At 44.1% G+C, this 18,135-nt stretch overlaps 1 protein-coding gene across 2 annotated transcripts in view; it reads right to left on the reverse strand.

Moving 5' to 3' along the window:
- SORCS1 (sortilin related VPS10 domain containing receptor 1) overlaps positions 1-18,135 on the reverse strand; it is a 156,226-nt gene that overhangs the window by 36,725 nt on the left and 101,366 nt on the right. For both annotated transcript variants that reach the window (XM_040254393.1, XM_040254392.1), the window contains exons 14-16: positions 16,648-16,834; positions 4,556-4,689; positions 2,221-2,344 (exon numbers count right to left, since the gene is read on the reverse strand). In XM_040254393.1, the coding sequence (XP_040110327.1) occupies positions 2,221-2,344; positions 4,556-4,689; positions 16,648-16,834 (445 nt within the window). The remainder of the gene's footprint in view (positions 1-2,220; positions 2,345-4,555; positions 4,690-16,647; positions 16,835-18,135) is intronic.

Below are 18,135 nucleotides of genomic sequence, written 5' to 3' on the forward strand. Positions count from 1 at the left end.
GTCACACATGTCATTAGAATTTTCCAGTTATACATGTGAAATCCTGGACAACCCATCTGAACAAAGATGATTAAGGATGCTGAAAAACTCAGGAATTTGGCTACAGGAAGCAGGGAGCACTTTCCCTGTTCAAGCTTTTAGTCAAGGGATCCCTTTTAATGAAGAGAACCCACTTGATGGCGAATGACCCACTCTGGAATGATGCCTTTTCAAGGGATTTTTAGGAAGAGGAAGAACTAAGCATAGCAAGGGATAGAAGGTAGTCATCAAGAGAAACATTCTCTCTAGATTCAGAATTCTTATGCTCTGGCTAGTATACTTACATTTTTTCACTTGTAAAAGAGGGATAATCATATTTCTGATAAGCCTGTTCATAGGATTCAATAAAACAGATGTTATATATCCAATGCTTAGAATAAACACGAGTGAAAGATGCATCAGTGTTAATTTCTATCACTACCAACCATCATCATTATTATTCAACCTGTCACTGAATAGGGATGACTTTAAGACAGTAACTTTCCATTTGGAGACCACAATTTCCTAATGCTGTACTAACGGGTTGGACCAGAGAAGTCCAAGTTCGGTCTGTGGTTCTAATGGGGAGGTAGCTGTTGGACTAATGGGTCAGTGCCCATTAGTGACACAGTGACATCCCGGAGGGAGGGAGGAAAGAAAGAGAGCATTGGATAGAAAAGAATGAGAGCCAGCCAACAGGGTAATTTCAGAGCACTGGGCCCTAGGTCTTGATGGTTGGAAGCCCAGCTCCACCACTTACTAGCTGGAGCAAGTTAATTACCTCTCTGAAAAAACAAACAAACAAAAAAAAAAAACAATGAGGTGATATCGGCTACAAACTAGATGCATCCCTGTAGTATAGAAAGGAGATGGAGAGGAGAGAAACAAAAGCTCTCCTCTATTCAGGCCACTCGGCTAAGAGATCTCCTCACTGATGGGACCTTGGAGGCAAACCACAACCCTGGTTAACTTTCACTTACTCCTGGGGCTTCTCAAACCTCTTCAGGGGCTGGGAGAGGGAGGAAACACTATGAAATCTAACAGGCACCCACGCGAGGAGGAGCAGTGTCCTCACACGCGTTCAAAGTTGCTTACAAACTGCTTTCTGAATTTGAAGGTCAAGTTAGCAAAATCAGAAATGAAAAACAGGACCTGCATGAGAATCAATAAATTCTAGAACTTGGGCAATTGATATTACTTGGACCATGAGTTCATGTGTCTCCTTCTCAGTCTCTCTATCTCTTTCAGTCTCTCCTCTCACTTTCCCTCCCTCACTCGATCCTCCCTTTTGCTCTCTCTGCACAGCATTTATTTCCCTGCTTCCTTTTACATTCCTGCTCTTTAAATTTTGATTTTCTGGGATACATTAGTACCATTTTCACATTAACAATAAAAGCTCATGTTTTTATCATCTCCTAAAGCACTTAGTGCAGATCATCTGACTATCTTTCTGCAGAAAAAAAAAATACCAAAGTGAAATCAATTTGTATAAACTGTTTTTTTTTTTTTGAATATCATTTTCCATCAAGGATCCCACCTTTCCTTTTCAGTAAATTTTCATTCCATGTGATACCCTGACCACATTCAGTTTCCCCGACTGATGACAAGAGTGTTCTGTACAGGTGTTTGTTCAAACTAATATTCTGTCCACAATGACTCACCACTTGTGCTTGTTATGACCCCTCCCTTGCTTTTAAACCAGTAGAGTGATTCTTAAATGATACATATTTATGGAAGAGATTTTCAGAGCATTTAGACATTGGCAGACTCTTCTTAATGATCAAGACTCTATGTTTGAACTTAAAAAAATAAAGGCTCAATATTAACCATTTTCTTTTATAATAGGTTTAAATCTTTAAAAATCACAAAAATATCAAATGGAATGAATCAGCCTTCCACATAATGAAATTCACTCTTTTGTACCTAAGGTAGTTGAGTGTACACTTACTCTATGGCACCAGAGCCAGTTCAAAAAAAAAAAAAGACAACAAACAGTCTTGGGGTTTTGTGATCCCTACTTTGCTGGTGAACCACACCTTCCTCAAAAGAGGAGATGAGACTTGACTCAGCTCTTTCTCAACCACTACCGTCTGTTCTCTGAGTAGATTCATAAGCTAGCATGGCCTCTGGTGCCAAGGTACCAAACCATCTCATCTGAGTGATGGAGGCAGACAGTGATGGATCAGCAGATGGACCACTCACCGTAAACCGCGATGGTCTTCGTGTCTTGCAGGATGGCATTCCCAGCTGAGACCTGCACTGTGATGGTGTTCATCCCTTCAGAAGTAAACTTGAATGCTATGCTTCCCTCCAAGGTGATCAAGGGCTAAAGCAAATGAGGACATAGAGTGAGGGGAGAGATTTTCAGTGATACCCAAGATAGGCACCAACTCTGAACCACCAACAAGCTCCTTAAATTAGCGGAGGCTCTTTCTAGGGCGCCCCCTATGTGACTGACTCCACCTATGCCTCCCTATCACCTCGGGTCCAGTCCAGAAAGGGACTACCAGAGACATGACCGCCAAGAAACTCTACTCATTCCTTGTGAATCTGACACCTCTCTTCTGCTACAATCCTGATTCAGGACTGGGAAGATCAATAGGCCTTGCCTGCTGGTGGGGTGTCTCTCTGTCAATAACCTACTCATGAAGCAGATCCCTTAATCCAAAGCAACTTTAAAATCAGGCCAAAAGAAGGGGCTCATATGAATCCAGATTTACACACAGTCACTGAAAGTGCGTAAGCTGCCAGTGCTTCTCTCCAGGGTGCGCTGCTTACATAAAATTACAATGGAATGCAGCAACGGTGGACACCAAAACTACGCTAATTAGATGGGTGTTGCCCTTGTGTGGCTTGGTTTGCGCTGAGAAGCCCCATCAGCAATTTCCTGGAAGGAGCTGCTATGGAAACAAGTATTAATTGGATCGTGGTTTGAGGACTCAAAAAAAAAAAAAGATTTGGATCAGTTCCTGTAATGCAACTGGACACCAGGGTTCTGGGGAAAGTATTATTAGCCTCCTGACCTCCCTCCACTCACTCCCCACAAACAGTTCATTCCTGTCTTTTCTTTAATTAATTTAAAAATCAAAATTCATTTAACTCCCTGTGTAGCAGAAGGTAGACTAAAGTCCAGCGTAAGAAGTCTGCTTAACAGAATCTGTTGAGTATTTCTTTTTCTGCTAAAAGCTTAAGAAAAGAAGCAGCAGCAAGTAAGTTATTTAATAGTTTCACCTCCTAGTACTAGCATTCAAGCAAGTAACACAGATTTCTCTTCTCCTGCGGATAGTGGGTCCAATCTGGACCCAATTTGCATGTACAGTTTCAGAAGAAATAAAAAAAGGGCTTCTTTTCAGCTGATTTATGTCAGCAGGAGAGGTGAGAGATTCCTTTGACTGCCAGGCACGCAGCGGGTCTGGTGTCAGGAGAGGTTTCCTCCCTGGGCTTGTGTGAAATTATGGCTCCAGTTAAAGCCAACACTCAGCTCCGGGGTAGAAAGAGATTTGTATTCACACAAGAAGCATTGCATTTGAAGAGCAAAGTTATAAGCAACGGCACTTCTGCTGGAAGAAGACGAAGCTCTCCATTCAGAGCCATTGGTCCGGGTCCTCTAGGGAAGATGATGCCAAGCTTCAGTTCTACTGCCTTTACTGACATTTGCAAGCAAATTTTAATTTCTGAGGATGGAGTGAGTTCCAAACTGAACCAGCGCATGCAGCCTGGTGTGCGGGGAAGAGAAACCCAGGCAGGCATGAGAAAGGCCATGGCTCTGCATGAAGTAGCTGAGTGAGACTGGAGGAAGCCACTTCATCTGTGTCCTCCTCACTTTCCTCATCGGTAAAATGAAGGACTCGGGGTACATGAGGTCCAAGGTCTCCATTGGTTTTGAACTTGCTGCTGACTTTGGATCACAGGGAGTGTTTGAAAGAATCTTAAAGCAGGAAGCTGAGCTAAAGAAGGGGCCATTTCTGATCCAGGCTGGGGAGTCATGGGGTGGAGGGGGGCCCATGTCTGATCCAGAATGGAGAACAAGGGGCGAGGGGCGGGCTGCTCAGACATCTGTAGCTCTTGTCTGTCTGGTGTCCACTGGTCTCTTCTCCTTTCGAGGACCATTCCCTCCCTTCTCTTCTAGACGGATCTAGGAAGGTTGACTTGAACAGCTCTGTTTCTGCCACAAGCACCGTGATCAAGGCATGGCCAGTATTATTACTCTGTTCCGGGACTCCTGTTAGAATTTTGGGAAAGATGGCTCATTTGCTCCACTGAGCTGTGACAACAGAAAGCTCAAGCTGCTGCTGAGGGTTGCTGCAGAGTAAAGCCCATGTGGAGAAGAACCCTGACTCACAGGAAGGTAGGGGTAAGAGGGAGGGGTGTAGGCGTGAGAGAGACAGAGACATACTGAAGAGATGAGTGAGGCTCTCAGAGCCTGCCATTCCCGAGGTTGCCGCAACTCCTGGGCTCTTGAGTTAGTATAAGTGATTTATTTCCCTTTACTGCTCCAAGAGGAGCCACATAGGCCCTGCCCGGAAAGCCGACTCACCTCGGTGTTGTTCCCGTACCACCACACATAAGTGAGGGTGCCCACTTGGCTGGGCCACAGCACGGCGGTTGCATTGACCTCTTTGTTCTTCGTGGTGACAAAGGGAAGAGACAGGTGTACATGCTCCAGGGGACCTGAGGCAAGAGAGGAGAGAAGAGGCATGGAGGGAAGAGCTCTCTCTGCTTTGCCTTCCCTGCTCTGAACCTGTATTCCTTCCGGAAGCCTCCGAAACATCGGTCATGTTCCCGGAAGGAAGTGCTCAGGTGCCACCCCTACTCTGGGGGAAAGGATATGTTGGGAACAATTGTGTCTCCATCCTTTCCATTTACAGATCTTTCCTCCAGGTCTAAATCCCGAGTTATTTCTGTGTAAAAGCTTAAAAAGTTACAAGTAATTGATGAAGTCCTTAAAGGAACAGGAATAATATGAGATTTCACAGAGAGATGCAAAGTGTTTCCAAGACACCTCCCAGAATCCATGTTGGGTGAGGGTTGGGGAGGGCTATTATACAAATCCCCAAAACTTTCTACATGTAATTATTTTGTATTCTTTATTGGATTTTAAAGATGTACGTGAGTGTATGGAAATGTGTATGTTTGTGTGTAACTGTGTTTGTCTGAGTGTCTGTGTAGCCTCCCGGTTAGGTAAACACGAGGCTGAGCTGAGCCTGTCCAGGACAAAGACAGGCATGAGGGGGCAGAGAGAGAGAGTTCTGTGGTCCTCAGGTTCTCAGGATGCACTCAGCTGAAAAGTAGGATGATTCTACCTATAGAGGCCCAGTGGACCAGAAACTTCAGGCAGATGTACAAACCCACAAAAATAACAGTATCCTTTTCCTGGAGAACCACTAGACCTACCCTAAGATCCCCTGACTTTCTCTTCAAGTCACTGTTACCAGAAAAAATGCATTCTCCTTTGAGGGGAACATAACAAAAATCCACCACCACCACCTGTATTCATGAGATGGAGAAGAAAGTGGTACTCAGGCCTTTGCACCTGCTTTAATCACTGTCCCCTCTTCTAGTTGACCATATGATGTATGTCTAGAGTAAGTCTTTGACCTCTTTCTCCCTCTATCTTCTTTTCTGCTGAGGGATACCATCCACACTCTGACCTTCAACTATGAACCATGTGCTTAGGGCTCCAAACCACCTTCTTGACTCCAGATTCAGTTGTTTATTTATGCTCAGCCATGTCCAACTCTTTGAAGCCCTATGGACTGTAATCTGCCAGGCTCCTCTGTCCATGGAATTTTCCAGGCAAGAATACTGGAGTGGGTTGCCATTTCCTCCTCCAGGGGATCTTCCTGATTCAGGGATTGAACTCACATCTCTTGCATCTCCTGCATTGGCAGGCAGGTTCTTTACCACTAGCACCACCTTGGAAGCTCCCAGACTCAATTAACAGCCAAATAGTCCTATGAAATACACTGCCTCCCCCACCCCCCACCATTCTGTATACTCCAATCTTGATGAATAACATCAGTGTTAATCCAGGGGAACAACCCAGAAGCAGAAAGTCAGTCTTGATTCCTTATTTCTTTGCTGCCCACATCCATTTAGGAAACCACTGATTTGGTTTCATAAATTCTCTCTCAGAGCTCTTTGCATCCTGCCCTGGTTCATACACTATACACCAGTCTCACCTGAAGCAGTAGAACTTTCTCATGGATTTTACAGGCTCTAACCTTTCCCCTAGAGCCAGACATCATGGAATGAGAGTCAAGTGGGCCTTAGGAAGCATCACTTCTATGAAAAAAGCTAGTGGAGGTGATGGAATTCCAGTTGAGCTATTTCAAATCCTAAAAGATGATGCTGTGAAAGTGCTGCACTCAATATGCCAGCAAAAATCTCATCAGTGGCCACAGGACTGGAAAAGGTCAGTTTTCATTCCAATCCCAAATAAAAGCAATGCCAAAAAAAAAAATGCTCAAACTACTGCACAATTGCACTCATCTCACATGCTAGCAAAGTAATGCTCAAAATTCTCCAAGCCAGGCTTCAACAGTACATGAACTGTGAACTTCCAGATGTTCAAGATGGATTTAGAAAAGGCAGAGGAACCAGAGATCAAATTGCCAACATCTGCTGGATTATCAAAAAAGCAAGAGAGTTCCAGAAAAACATCTATTTCTGCTTTATTGAGTACGCCAAAGCCTTTGACTGTGTGGATCATAACAAACTGTGGAAAATTCTTAAAGAGATGGGAATACCAGACCACCTGCCTGCCTTCTGAGAAATCTGTATGCAGGTCAGGAAGCAACAGTTAGAATTGGACATGGAACAACAAACTGGTTCCAAATCAGGAAAAGAATATGTCAAGGCTGTATATTGTCACCCTGCTTATTTAACTTATATGCAGAATACATCATGAGAAACGTGGGGCTGGATAAAGCACAAGCTGGAATCAAGATTGCCAGGAGAAATACCAATAACTTCAGATACGCAGATGGCACAACCCTTATGGCAGAAAGTGAAGAAGAAGTAAAGAGCCTCTTGATGAAAGTGAAAGAGGAGAGTGAAAAGGTTGGCTTAAAACTCAACATTCAGAAAACGAAGATCATGGCGTCCTGTCCCATCAATTCATGGCAAATAGATGGGGAAGCAATGGAAACAGTGACAGACTTTATATTTTGGGGCTCCTAAATCACTGCAGATGGTGACTGTAGCCATGAAATTAAAAGACGCTTGCTCCTTGGAAGAAAAGTTACGACCAACCTAGACAGCATATTAAAAGGCAGAGACATTACTTTGCCAACAAAGGTCCGTCTAGTCAAAGCTATGGTTTTTCCAGTAGCCATACATTTCTTTATAGTTGGACTATAAAGAAAGTTGAATGCCAAAAAATTGATACTTTTGAACTATGGTGTTGGAGAAGACTCTTGAGAGTCCCTTGGACTGCAAGGAGATCCAGCCAGTCCATCCTAAAGGAAATCAGTCCTGAATATTCATTGGAAGGACTGATGCTGAAGCTGAAACTCCAATACTTTGGCCACCTGATGTGAAAAACAAACTCATTGGAAAAGACCCTGATGCTGGGAAAGATTGAACGTAGGAGGAGAAGGGGATGACAAAGGATGAGATGCTTGGATGGCATCACTGACTCAAAGGACATGAGTTTGAGTAAACTCCAGGAGTTTATGATGGACAGGGAGGCCTGGTGTATTGCAATCCATAGGGTCACAAAGAGTCAGACATGACTGAGCAACTGAACTGAAGTGAACTTAAATAAACCTTTCCCCATTCTATTCCACCCTCCTGCTGTGTGTGTCAAAGCCTGCCTCCCTCAATAATACATAAACTGGGGACTTCCCTGGCGGTCTAGTGGCTAAGACTCTACACTCCCAGTGCAGGGTGCCCAGGTTTGATCCCTGGTTGGTGAACTAGATCCCATGTGCTACAACTAAAGATCTCATGTGCCACAACTAAATAAATAAAGATTTAAAAAGTAATACATAAGCCAGACCAAGTCCCAGATGGGCCCATCACTTATAATAAAACATATGATCCAGGGCAAGGGCAGAGGAAGTCCAAAGACTCAGAGGAGGAGAGGGATCTCCATGTTGGAGGAGTAGTGAGAAATGGAGAAATAAATGGAGGGAAAGTGTATAAGACAATGAGATCTCAGGGATAATCAGGACGTAGAGCACACTGGCCTTGAAGGCCCAGAAAGATGTATATGTGTGTTTGTGTAAGTTCTTTCTTGCATATGTATAAGTACACATTATACATTCATGCATTGTATAGCAATGACTATGTGCCTTCTCACCCTCCAACTTGTTGTGAGAGTGATATTTCCAGAAAGTGATGCTACTCACATGCTCAAAATGAAAATTTCCATTATATAATAATAATAATAAGATAGCTAACACATACAGATCTAAAATTTCTGAGATAGAGAACACAGGCTGAAAACTTTTGGAGGGACAAGTCCTTCATATTCATCTTTACATATATAGAAAGTTGCATGGACAGAGGAGTCTACAGTCCATGGGGCTGCAAAGAGTTGGGCACGACTAAGGGACTGAGTGCACACACAGATGTGTGCAGGTCCTGAGACCTAGCAGGTGCTGCGTTACTGGCTGGGTCACTGAACAAAACAGGGTATGAAAGAGTTGGACATGACTTAGCAACCAAAGAACAAAGTGAACAAAAACATAATTTCCTGTTTCTGCTTTTGTGTGTGTTTTCCTCTCTTTATAGATTAAAGGCTGGGAGACCAGGAGAATAGAACTAATTTTCTGGTTTACAAGCCATATGATAAGAAGTAGTTGATCATAAGTCAGACTTGTTCCATGAAATAATAAAAGGGTAACATTTACTGAGCGGTGGCTGTGTACCACGTAGTCTGTGAACGACTTCTTGTTCTCATTTAATCTTCATTATAACCTTATGAAGTAGGCACTATTATCAGCTCCATGCAGAGATGAACTAACAGAGGATGGTCACCTTCCTCCACTCCAGGGTGTGAACCAAAACAGTTCAAGTTCAGAGCCTGGGCCAGCTGACAAATGCTTGCTAAGACCCATGTTAACAAAAGAGCTATTATACTTACTGATGACTCAGACATGATGCAGACAGCGGGACATGCTTGTTACACAGGCTCTTGTTTATTGCACGGCTCCTGCCGTCCCTCATCACGTGATGTGCTCCAGCAGGTGCCCTGTGCCACCTGAGGACCTTACTTACACACCTTTGTGATGGCACCTGTCCCCTCCTCTGTGACACTCCTCCTGACTCCCTAGTCAGAGTTACCTGAATCAGCTAGACTGCGAGAACTAGCTAAGGTCAGGGAGACAAGCCATTTCCATCCTTAAAGGCTTCATCTGGGTCTCTCTTGAGCATTCAAAAAATTTTAAAGTCCCAAAGGTCAAAATAAGGATAATGTCTGTGTCCTCTTAATGACAAAGCTGAATCTTGTTCCTGAAATATGGTCGTCCCTTCACTCAGTAGTTTCTGAGTGCTACTGTGTGCCAGGCATTACTCTAGGTGCTGGGACACCTGGCCCTTGATGGTGCTTATGTGTTATTGAGGGAGGCAGTGACTGCAAGGAGCAGGGCTAGTGAGAGCATGCTATTTTTGATGGGTGGTCAAGCAAAGCCTCTCAGAAGCAATGACATTTGACCAGCCACCTGAATAACATGTATGAGTGCACCATGCATCTCCTGGGGAAGCTCCAGGGTAAGGGTAGGGCACAGACCTTGAGAAGGAGGTGGCCTGTCAGGTGTGAGGACAGCAGGAGACACACAGGCAAGGAACAAGAGCAAATGAGGTCTAACTGGCATTCAGGACTCTCAGCAGGTACTTTAGGTGCTGAAGAATGTCCATGTGTGTTTGTATAACTTTCATCTTGCCTATATAGACATACACACACATGCACGCACACACACACACATCATCTGTTCATAGATGTGTGGCATTTAGCTCTCAGGTAGCTAAGTCCTCTTGCTTTTTATCTGTTTAATATACTTCATTCCTGTTGCTTCAAAGCCGAGCTTTCAACTCTCATTTTTCTGCACAGAGGGATCTGCCCTAACGGAACCTTGGAAGTGAAAGTCTAGCCCCTGGAAACCTCCAGCTGGCTAGCCACACTCAGCTGAGAGCAGAACAAGCAGACGGATACCTCTTCCTCGGACAGGTGCATGCAATACACAGCAGGGACAGCAGGTGGCGCTGTACTATTCCTTATGAATCAATGTGGCTGGGAGAACTGGGGAAATTGTGTGGGAATATTTCCCTTCTCTTGTTTGGTCTTCCTGTGCTACAGGGTGCAAGTGGTGTGTGTGTGTGTGGGTGTGTGTGTGTGTGTGTGTGTGTGTGTGTGTGTGTGCACCCACATATGTGCACACATGCACACGTGCTGATCACTCCGACCTGCCTCTAGCATTTGTTTTGAAGACCTACATGTCATATTGCTGTTTGTCTGAAATGCTGGGCTTCCCTGGTAGCTCAGTGGTAAAGAATCTGCCTGCCAGTGCAGGAGACACAGGTCCGATCCCTGGGTTGGGAAGATCCCCTGGAGAAAGCGATGGCTACCCATTCCAGTATTCTTGCCTGGGCAATCTCATGGACAGAGGAGCCTGGCAGGCTACAGTCTGTGGGACAAGAGTGGGTCACAACTTAGCACTAAACCAAACCTGAAACATTAAAAAAAAAAAAAAAACCTAATAGAAGAAACAAAAGAAATTCAAAGTGTGAAGATAAGATCCTACAACAGAGTATCTTAAACTTCACTGGGCTTGAGGCTCATACTCAGCTGTTGAAGGCAGAGTATGTCACTTTAGGCAGCTGTCACTTTAGACCCTGAAGAATGTCCATGTGTGTTCATATAACTTCCTTCTTGCATATATATACATACATACTTACACACATACACACACACACACACACACACTATCTGTTCATACAAATGTACAGGATTTAGCTCTCAGATTGACGCCACACTTCCAGAAATTTTAGTCCGGTAGGTCTGGGAAGGGAATCAGGGCACTACATTTTTACCATTTGATTCCAGGGCAGGAGGCTCCTTAACCACATCTTACAAAGCCTAGGTCTGACATTCTCTGGCCAAAAAATGACCGTGTGATAACAACAAAGCTACAAAGGTTTTCAAGAACTGATCACTTTACCCTCAGCTGGGGACAGAGAGATATCTGTAAAGGACATCTTGGTAACAGGGTAGTTGAGGAGAGGTTCAGGAAGTATCAGAAACCGCCCCCTCCCTCACCTTTTTTCCACCTCCTCTTCTGCAAGTTTGCAAACTCTTCAGTGTTGTTTTTTTTTTTTTTATGCAAGACTAGCTGAGAGAGAGCAGCTTTCTGAACAGAAATCTGCATGTCCTCTAAATTCTCAGTCCCATGCAGCTGAAGGCAAACCTGGCTGCATCCCAGGTCTCATTAGTTTGTAAGCTAGCAGAGAACAGTGAATGCATTCCCCAAGGGATTCTCCACTGTCAGGATACAGCAGATTACCCAGCTGCCCCCAGAGAGCTGCCCAGCCCTACTTTATAGCAGGAACATCATCTCCACTTGCTTCTGATGACCTTTGCAAACCAGTACTTAAAAACCTTTGATTTAGAATAAAAGCACATTTCTGAACTGGAAAGGAGAGGTAGTGTGTGTATAAGACAGGCTGTGCAGCTTTTAGGAAGAGCCCTGAGTACAGGGGAGGAGGACTGGGTGAGAGGAGCAGAGGGCAGGCTAGGGGAGCTGAACTGAGCGTTTGCTCAGAACCCACTAAGTACTAATGCACCTGCCGCATCATAATGGAAAATCAAGCTTGGCCAGTTGGCAGGGCACAGCATAAGATGCGTTACAGAACCTTTGGGAAATAAGACGTGCACTCCTTATGTAATGGAGGAGAAAACCTAGCTTCAAAGCAATGCAGTGACTTGGCCAGGAGTTCAGGCTGGCATCTCTACTTAACAAGGGCCAACTTGTGCAGTGCTGGCTTATATTTTGCCTACAAAGCCATATATCCCTTCTGTCACTGTGGCACTCAAAACCGCCATGCTACCCTCCATATTTCAGATTTGGGGGAATGGAAGTCAGTTATGATTTCATCATGACTTCCTCTTAGTATAAAATAGTGTCAAATCGCCGTACTTCTTTAATCTTTGCTTTTACCATCTGAAAGAAAGGACAAATGTTGCCCAAGATGGTAGATGTGTGAGGATAAACAAAGATGTTCATGCGTGAATGCTAAGTTGCTTTAGGTGTATATAAATCTTAGCAGCCCTATGGACTATAGCACGCCAGGCTCCTCTGTCCATGGAATTCTCCAGGCAAGAACAGTGGAGTGAGTTGCCATGCCCTCCTCCAGGGGAATCTTCCCGCACAGGGAGGACACCCATGTCTCTTATGCCTCCTGCACTGGCAGGCAGGTTCTTTACCTCCAGCGCCACCTGGGAAGCCCTAAAAAATGTTCATACATATGGTAAAATACAACGGGTCCTTTAGGAGAGAAGCCCTAGCAAAGCTGTTAGAACCTGCTGGCACTGCTCATGCTGTGGTTTTTAAATATATGTGAGAAAACGGAAACTTAAAACCTAATCCTGCTTTCATACAGTTAGTACAAAAGTTAATTTTTATCCCCAAGACCAGGCTTAGAAAGGGGTCCCCTGATATGAGTCCTGCTTATTCGATTACTCGACCCAAGATGAGTCTGATAAAATTAGAATCAGAACACAACACTTTCCATCACAGATCATCTGCTACTGAGGTTGAGGTCAAATCGCTCAAGCCATTCAATCAGCCTAATGAGATGAAAAAAAAAAATTGCAAGTGAACAAAGGGCTCGTTTCTTTCAGAAATCTTGGCTTCTACAACCCTTCATCCGAAGCAGAGGTGAACGTGCTCTTTTCCTTCCCAGGGTTCAGTAAGCCCAGGAGAGAGCAGGAGAGGGAGGTTCCCTCATAGGATATTACCGTATGTAGGGTGATGGAGAGTCCACAGGGCAGATTGGGGCAGGGAGCTGTGGTTGACTATGAGAGACACTGAGAAACTGAGATGGCAAGCTGCTGCTCAATTTTAAATCACTATTGACACATGCTTAGAGTCCAGGGATGTTTGATACATATATGGGGTATGGAATATAATAACTGTGATTCTTCAGGAGAGTAACTCTCTAACAAAACCTCAAAGAATAAGCTGTGTGGAATGATAACTGCCAGGTAGGCAACCATTCTCAGCTGTTATTTGTGTGGCAATTTATTTTTGTTACTATTAACAAAGGTTTGTGATGTAGTTTTAAAATATTTTGGGCTTCCCTGGTGGCTCAGCTGGTAAAGAATCTGCTTACAGTGCAAGAGACCTGGATTGGGAAGATCTTCTGGAGAAGGGAACGGCTACCCACTCCAGGATTCTTGCCTGGAGAATTCCATGGACTATATAGTCCATGGAGTCGCAGAGTCGGACGTGGCTGAGTGACTTTCACTTCACTTTTAAATATTTTAGGATTACTCCTAGCATATTATCACTTATGCCCCCATAAATACTGAAATATAGAGAAGGATTACCTCTTAGTAAGCAGCAACTCCAGGAAGACTGTCTAGGACAGCTCAGGAGCGGCAGTCAGCAGGAAGGGAGCTTGAACCTGTGTAGTTGAACAGCTGGAGAAATGCCCTGCCTCTAACCTACATGTCCCTTTGGGATGATGTATAAAGACATGGAGGGGAATAAGGGCTGATGGCTTCCTCTGACCCCCAGCCTACGCTGGCACCTATAACAACCTGGTGACCACGGGCTAGGATTCCAGAGGCAGGGAGAACTGAGTTTGAAGCCTGGCCCTACAGACAGTAGGTCTGCAACCTGAATGGACAACTTAAGCTTTCTGAACTGCACAGTTCTTTGTAACGTAGTCTTCCTAGGAGTGCCTACTTGAAAGGGTTGTTCTGAAAAGAAAGGTCAAACACATAAAGAGTAGGTTTAGCACAAACCCTGGCACATAGTAAGAGCCTAACTAACATTAGCTGAAAGGGGGAGGTGGCGTTGGCACAGGCGGCACCTTGCAGAACTCTGCTTAAACTCAAGGAAGGACGGATGGGTTTCTCCAGAGCACTTGAGTCTTGAGTGTACAGGAGATGAGGATCACAAATGACTGATAGAGCAGGAAATCTCAGTACCGAACAATCTCTTGGGGACAACGAAATTGTCCTATCCTCTCGCTGGACCACAACAAAGGGAATCTACTTGGTCCCTTGTGTAGCCAGTTTGCTTCAGTGGGCAAGGGTCAATTAAGAGGCATGGAATACGGCACAGCCTTAATACTCCTGACTTAGAACTTGGAATTTAAACAGGATCATTCATATAGAGACTAACTTTCATTTGAAAGTAAACCATTTCTCCAGCAAACTAAGTAGGTCCCCTATCCCTCTTTGGTTTTTCCAGTGGTCATGTATGGATGTGAGAGTTGGACTGTGAAGAAAGCTGAGTGCCGAAGAATTGATGCTTTTGAACTGTGGTGTTGGAGAAGACTCTTGAGAGTCCCTTGGACTGCAGAGAGATCCAACCAGTCCATCCTAAAGGAGATCAGTCCTGAGTGTTCATAGGAAAGACTGATGTTGAAGTTGAAACTTCAATATTTTGGCCACCTGATGCAAAAAGCTGACTCATTAGAAAAGACCCTGATGCTGGGAAGGATTGAGGGCAGGAGAAGGGGACGACAGAGGATGAGATGGTTGGATGGCATCACCGACTCAATGGACATGAGTTTGGGTAAACTCTGGGAGTTGGTGATGGACAGGGAGGCCTGGCATGCTGGAGTCCATGGGGTCCCAAAGAGTCAGACATGACTGAGTGACTGAACTGAACTGAACTAATACTTCTTTGGGGACAACCATACAGACTATGCCAAAGCCTTTAACTGTGTGGATCACAATAAACTGTGGAAAATTCTGAAAGAGATGGGAATACCAGACCACCTGACCTACCTCTTGAGAAATCTGTATGCAGGTCAGAGAGCAAGAGTTAGAACTGGACATGGAACAACAGACTGGTTCCAAATAGGAAAAGGAGTACGTCAAGGCTGTATATTGTCACCCTGCTTATTTAACTTATATGCAGAGTACATCATGAGAAACCCTGGGCTAGAAGAAGCACAAGCTGGAATCAAGATTGCCGGGAGAAATATCAATCACCTCAGATATGCAGATGACACCACCTTTATGGCAGAAAGTGAAGAGGAGCTAAAAAGCCTCTTGATGAAAGTGAAAGAGGAGAGTGAAAAAGTTGGCCTAAAGCTCAACATTCAGAAAATGAAGATCATGGCATCCAGTCCCATCACTTCATGGGAAATAGATGGGGAAACAGTGGAAAAAGTGTCAGACTTTATTTTTTGGGGCTCCAAAGTCACTGCAGATAGTGATTGCAGCCATGAAATTAAAAGACGCTTACTCCTTGGAAGGAAAGTTATGACCAACCTAGATAGCATATTAAAAAGCAGAGACATTGTCAACAAAGGTCCGTCTAGTCAAGGCTATGGTTTTTCTGTGGTCATGTATGGATGTGAGAGTTGGACTGTGAAGAAAGCTGAGTGCTGAAGAATTGATGCTTTTGAACTGTGGTGTTGGAGAATACTCTTGAGAGTCGCTTAGACTGCAAGGAGATCCAACAAGTCCATCCTAAAGGAGATCAGTCCTGAGTGTTCATTGGAAAGACTGATGCTAAAGCGGAAACTCCAGTACTTTGGCCACCTCATGCAAAGAGTTGACTCATTGGAAAAGAACCTGATGCTGGGAGGGATTGGGGGCAGGAGGCGAAGGGGACGACAGAGGATGAGATGGCTGGATGGCATCACCAACTCGATGGACATGAGTTTGAGTAAACTCCAGGAGTTGGTGATGGACAGGGAGGCCTGGTGTACTGAGATTCATGGGGTTGCGAAGAGTTGGACACGACTGAGCAACTGAACTGAACTGAACTGATACACCCTAGCATAAGAGGCACTCACAGCAAACCTTTTTTACCAAACACAGCTTAGGACTCACCTTTGTTTCATTAGGAACCCTCTGAATTCCTCAATGGGGAAAAAACTTTAACACTTTTTGAAACTACTTCTTAATGCAGCTTCCTCTCCATTGTTTACCCTCTTTTGCTCTATACCACTTTCTAAGACCAAATCATTACAGAGCAAATCTAGGAAACATACTTAAAAGAAAGGAAAACAAAAGTCTAACATGATTATTATTAGTGAGGATAAAACAAGGAAAGAGGAGAATAAGCAGATGGGGAGAAATCCCATTACTTGTGATAATTTGGATTGTTCTCAACATCTCTGAGCTAAAAAACCCTCACAAATCCATATTAAATCAACCAGCTCAGCAGGTTGTTCAGGCTCAGCATAGACAAGCAGTACCATCTCTAAGAAGCATCCAGAAGAGGCAGAATCAGTGCAAGAGAACAGTTTGAAGCAAACCAGAGTCCAGACCTTTCAGTCATGCCCTGGTTTCTTCATGCTTTCTCTGCACTCTCAGTCTCCTTTCCTCAGCTGCTAAAATAACTAAGGGGCTTCTTCTAGATACCTGATTTTGGATTATATTTTTCAAAGGACACAATATGGAAGATATGTCATAAACCAACAACAGTAATAACATACAAGTTACATGTAAGTACAGGACGGCGCTGTCAGACCCCAGACTGTTGTCCACCTGGACGGTCACTCGGAAAATGCCCACATTGTGATAGACGTGTTTGATCCCATCTTCCATGGAGCTGAGGTTGACATAAGACACTGCGATGCCGTCCCCGAAGTCCACCTGGATGAGTGTCCTCTGGACGTCACCCTGAAAGACAACACCAGAGGAAGGGGGGTCAGTGCATGGCTTTTGCTTCTCCAGGGCGGAAGCTGATCAGAGCCCCAACTCAGGGATAAGGCAGCCTCAGTTCCGTCCTGCAGCTGGGAGCCTGTGTCTGTGTGATGGGATCCCTGTGAAATTCCCTAGGAGACAGGAGTTTACGAAGATGGATACCCTCCAAACCTGAAAGGTACCAACTCCCAAAAGTTCTAAGGTTTGGAAAATTGTTTGATTATCAGCTCCAATTTGATATTCATTTCCTCTGAAGGCTTTGTTTACAGTCTGATCATCCACATGAATAAAAGGTTTACATACACAGTTTTAAAAATTCAGCCTACCTCACACTGTCAAGGGTCACTTCCCATGTGCTCAGGGTCCCCACATTTCTGTCTTTATTTCTGGTTCCCTAACTGTGTTGGAGAAAGGACAGGGGACACTTTGCCTGACACTGGACTCAGCCCTATTATTACTGATAGTTAAGATAATGATGGCTAATTCTTTTATACTTCAGTGTTTTCTGCTATCAAAATGATCTCACTTTATTCTTTATGGAATCTCAGTCTGAAGAAAAAAAGCAGGCAATGTTTGTCCACTTTACAGATGAGGAAGCTGAAGTGAAAGAAGGTTTAACCATTTGTTCAAGGTTACTGCAGCTAGGTAGCTGCAGCAGTCTTGGGACTTAAAGCCTTCTCCTTGGACTTGCCTTTCATTCACTATAGGTGGGTTAAGCATTGACATCTCCTCTGGGCTCAAATCCTGTCATTTCATTAACCAGCTGGATGACTCACGTATGTCAAGCAGTCTCCTTTGGTCTCCTTTACCTAATCTGTGAAATGGGCATATTAGTGTCTTCCTATCTTAACTCAAAGAGTTATTATAGAAGACATGTGAATAATCAGTAACCTGTACAATTTGATACCAAAATGAATGACTGTAAAAACAATGCAGCTATGAAAGATCTGCTCTATCCCTTTTAAAGCTTGACTGAAGTCATATGATTCTAAATTTCCCACAAGTAGGCAGGAGAAGATAAAGTCTGCTTTATAAAATCCCAGACCTGCTTAAAAAAAAAAAAATAGCTTGTGGAATTAGTTGAGATTCTTAACAAAGTTTCTTAGAAAAACTGACAATACCCAGAATCCCTCACAGATAACTCATCCTTTAACAAGTTGTGTGTGTGTGTGTGTGTGTGTGTGTTTGCACGCACGTGTGTACGCGTGTATCTGTTTTGTTAGATTTCTCCATTTGGGGCAGAGTGGGGGAAGAAAACAAAAAACCTTTGAACTAGG

The sequence above is a fragment of the Oryx dammah genome, unplaced genomic scaffold (genome assembly GCF_014754425.2).
Source record: "Oryx dammah isolate SB20612 unplaced genomic scaffold, SCBI_Odam_1.1 HiC_scaffold_14, whole genome shotgun sequence".
NCBI lineage: Eukaryota > Metazoa > Chordata > Mammalia > Artiodactyla > Bovidae > Oryx > Oryx dammah.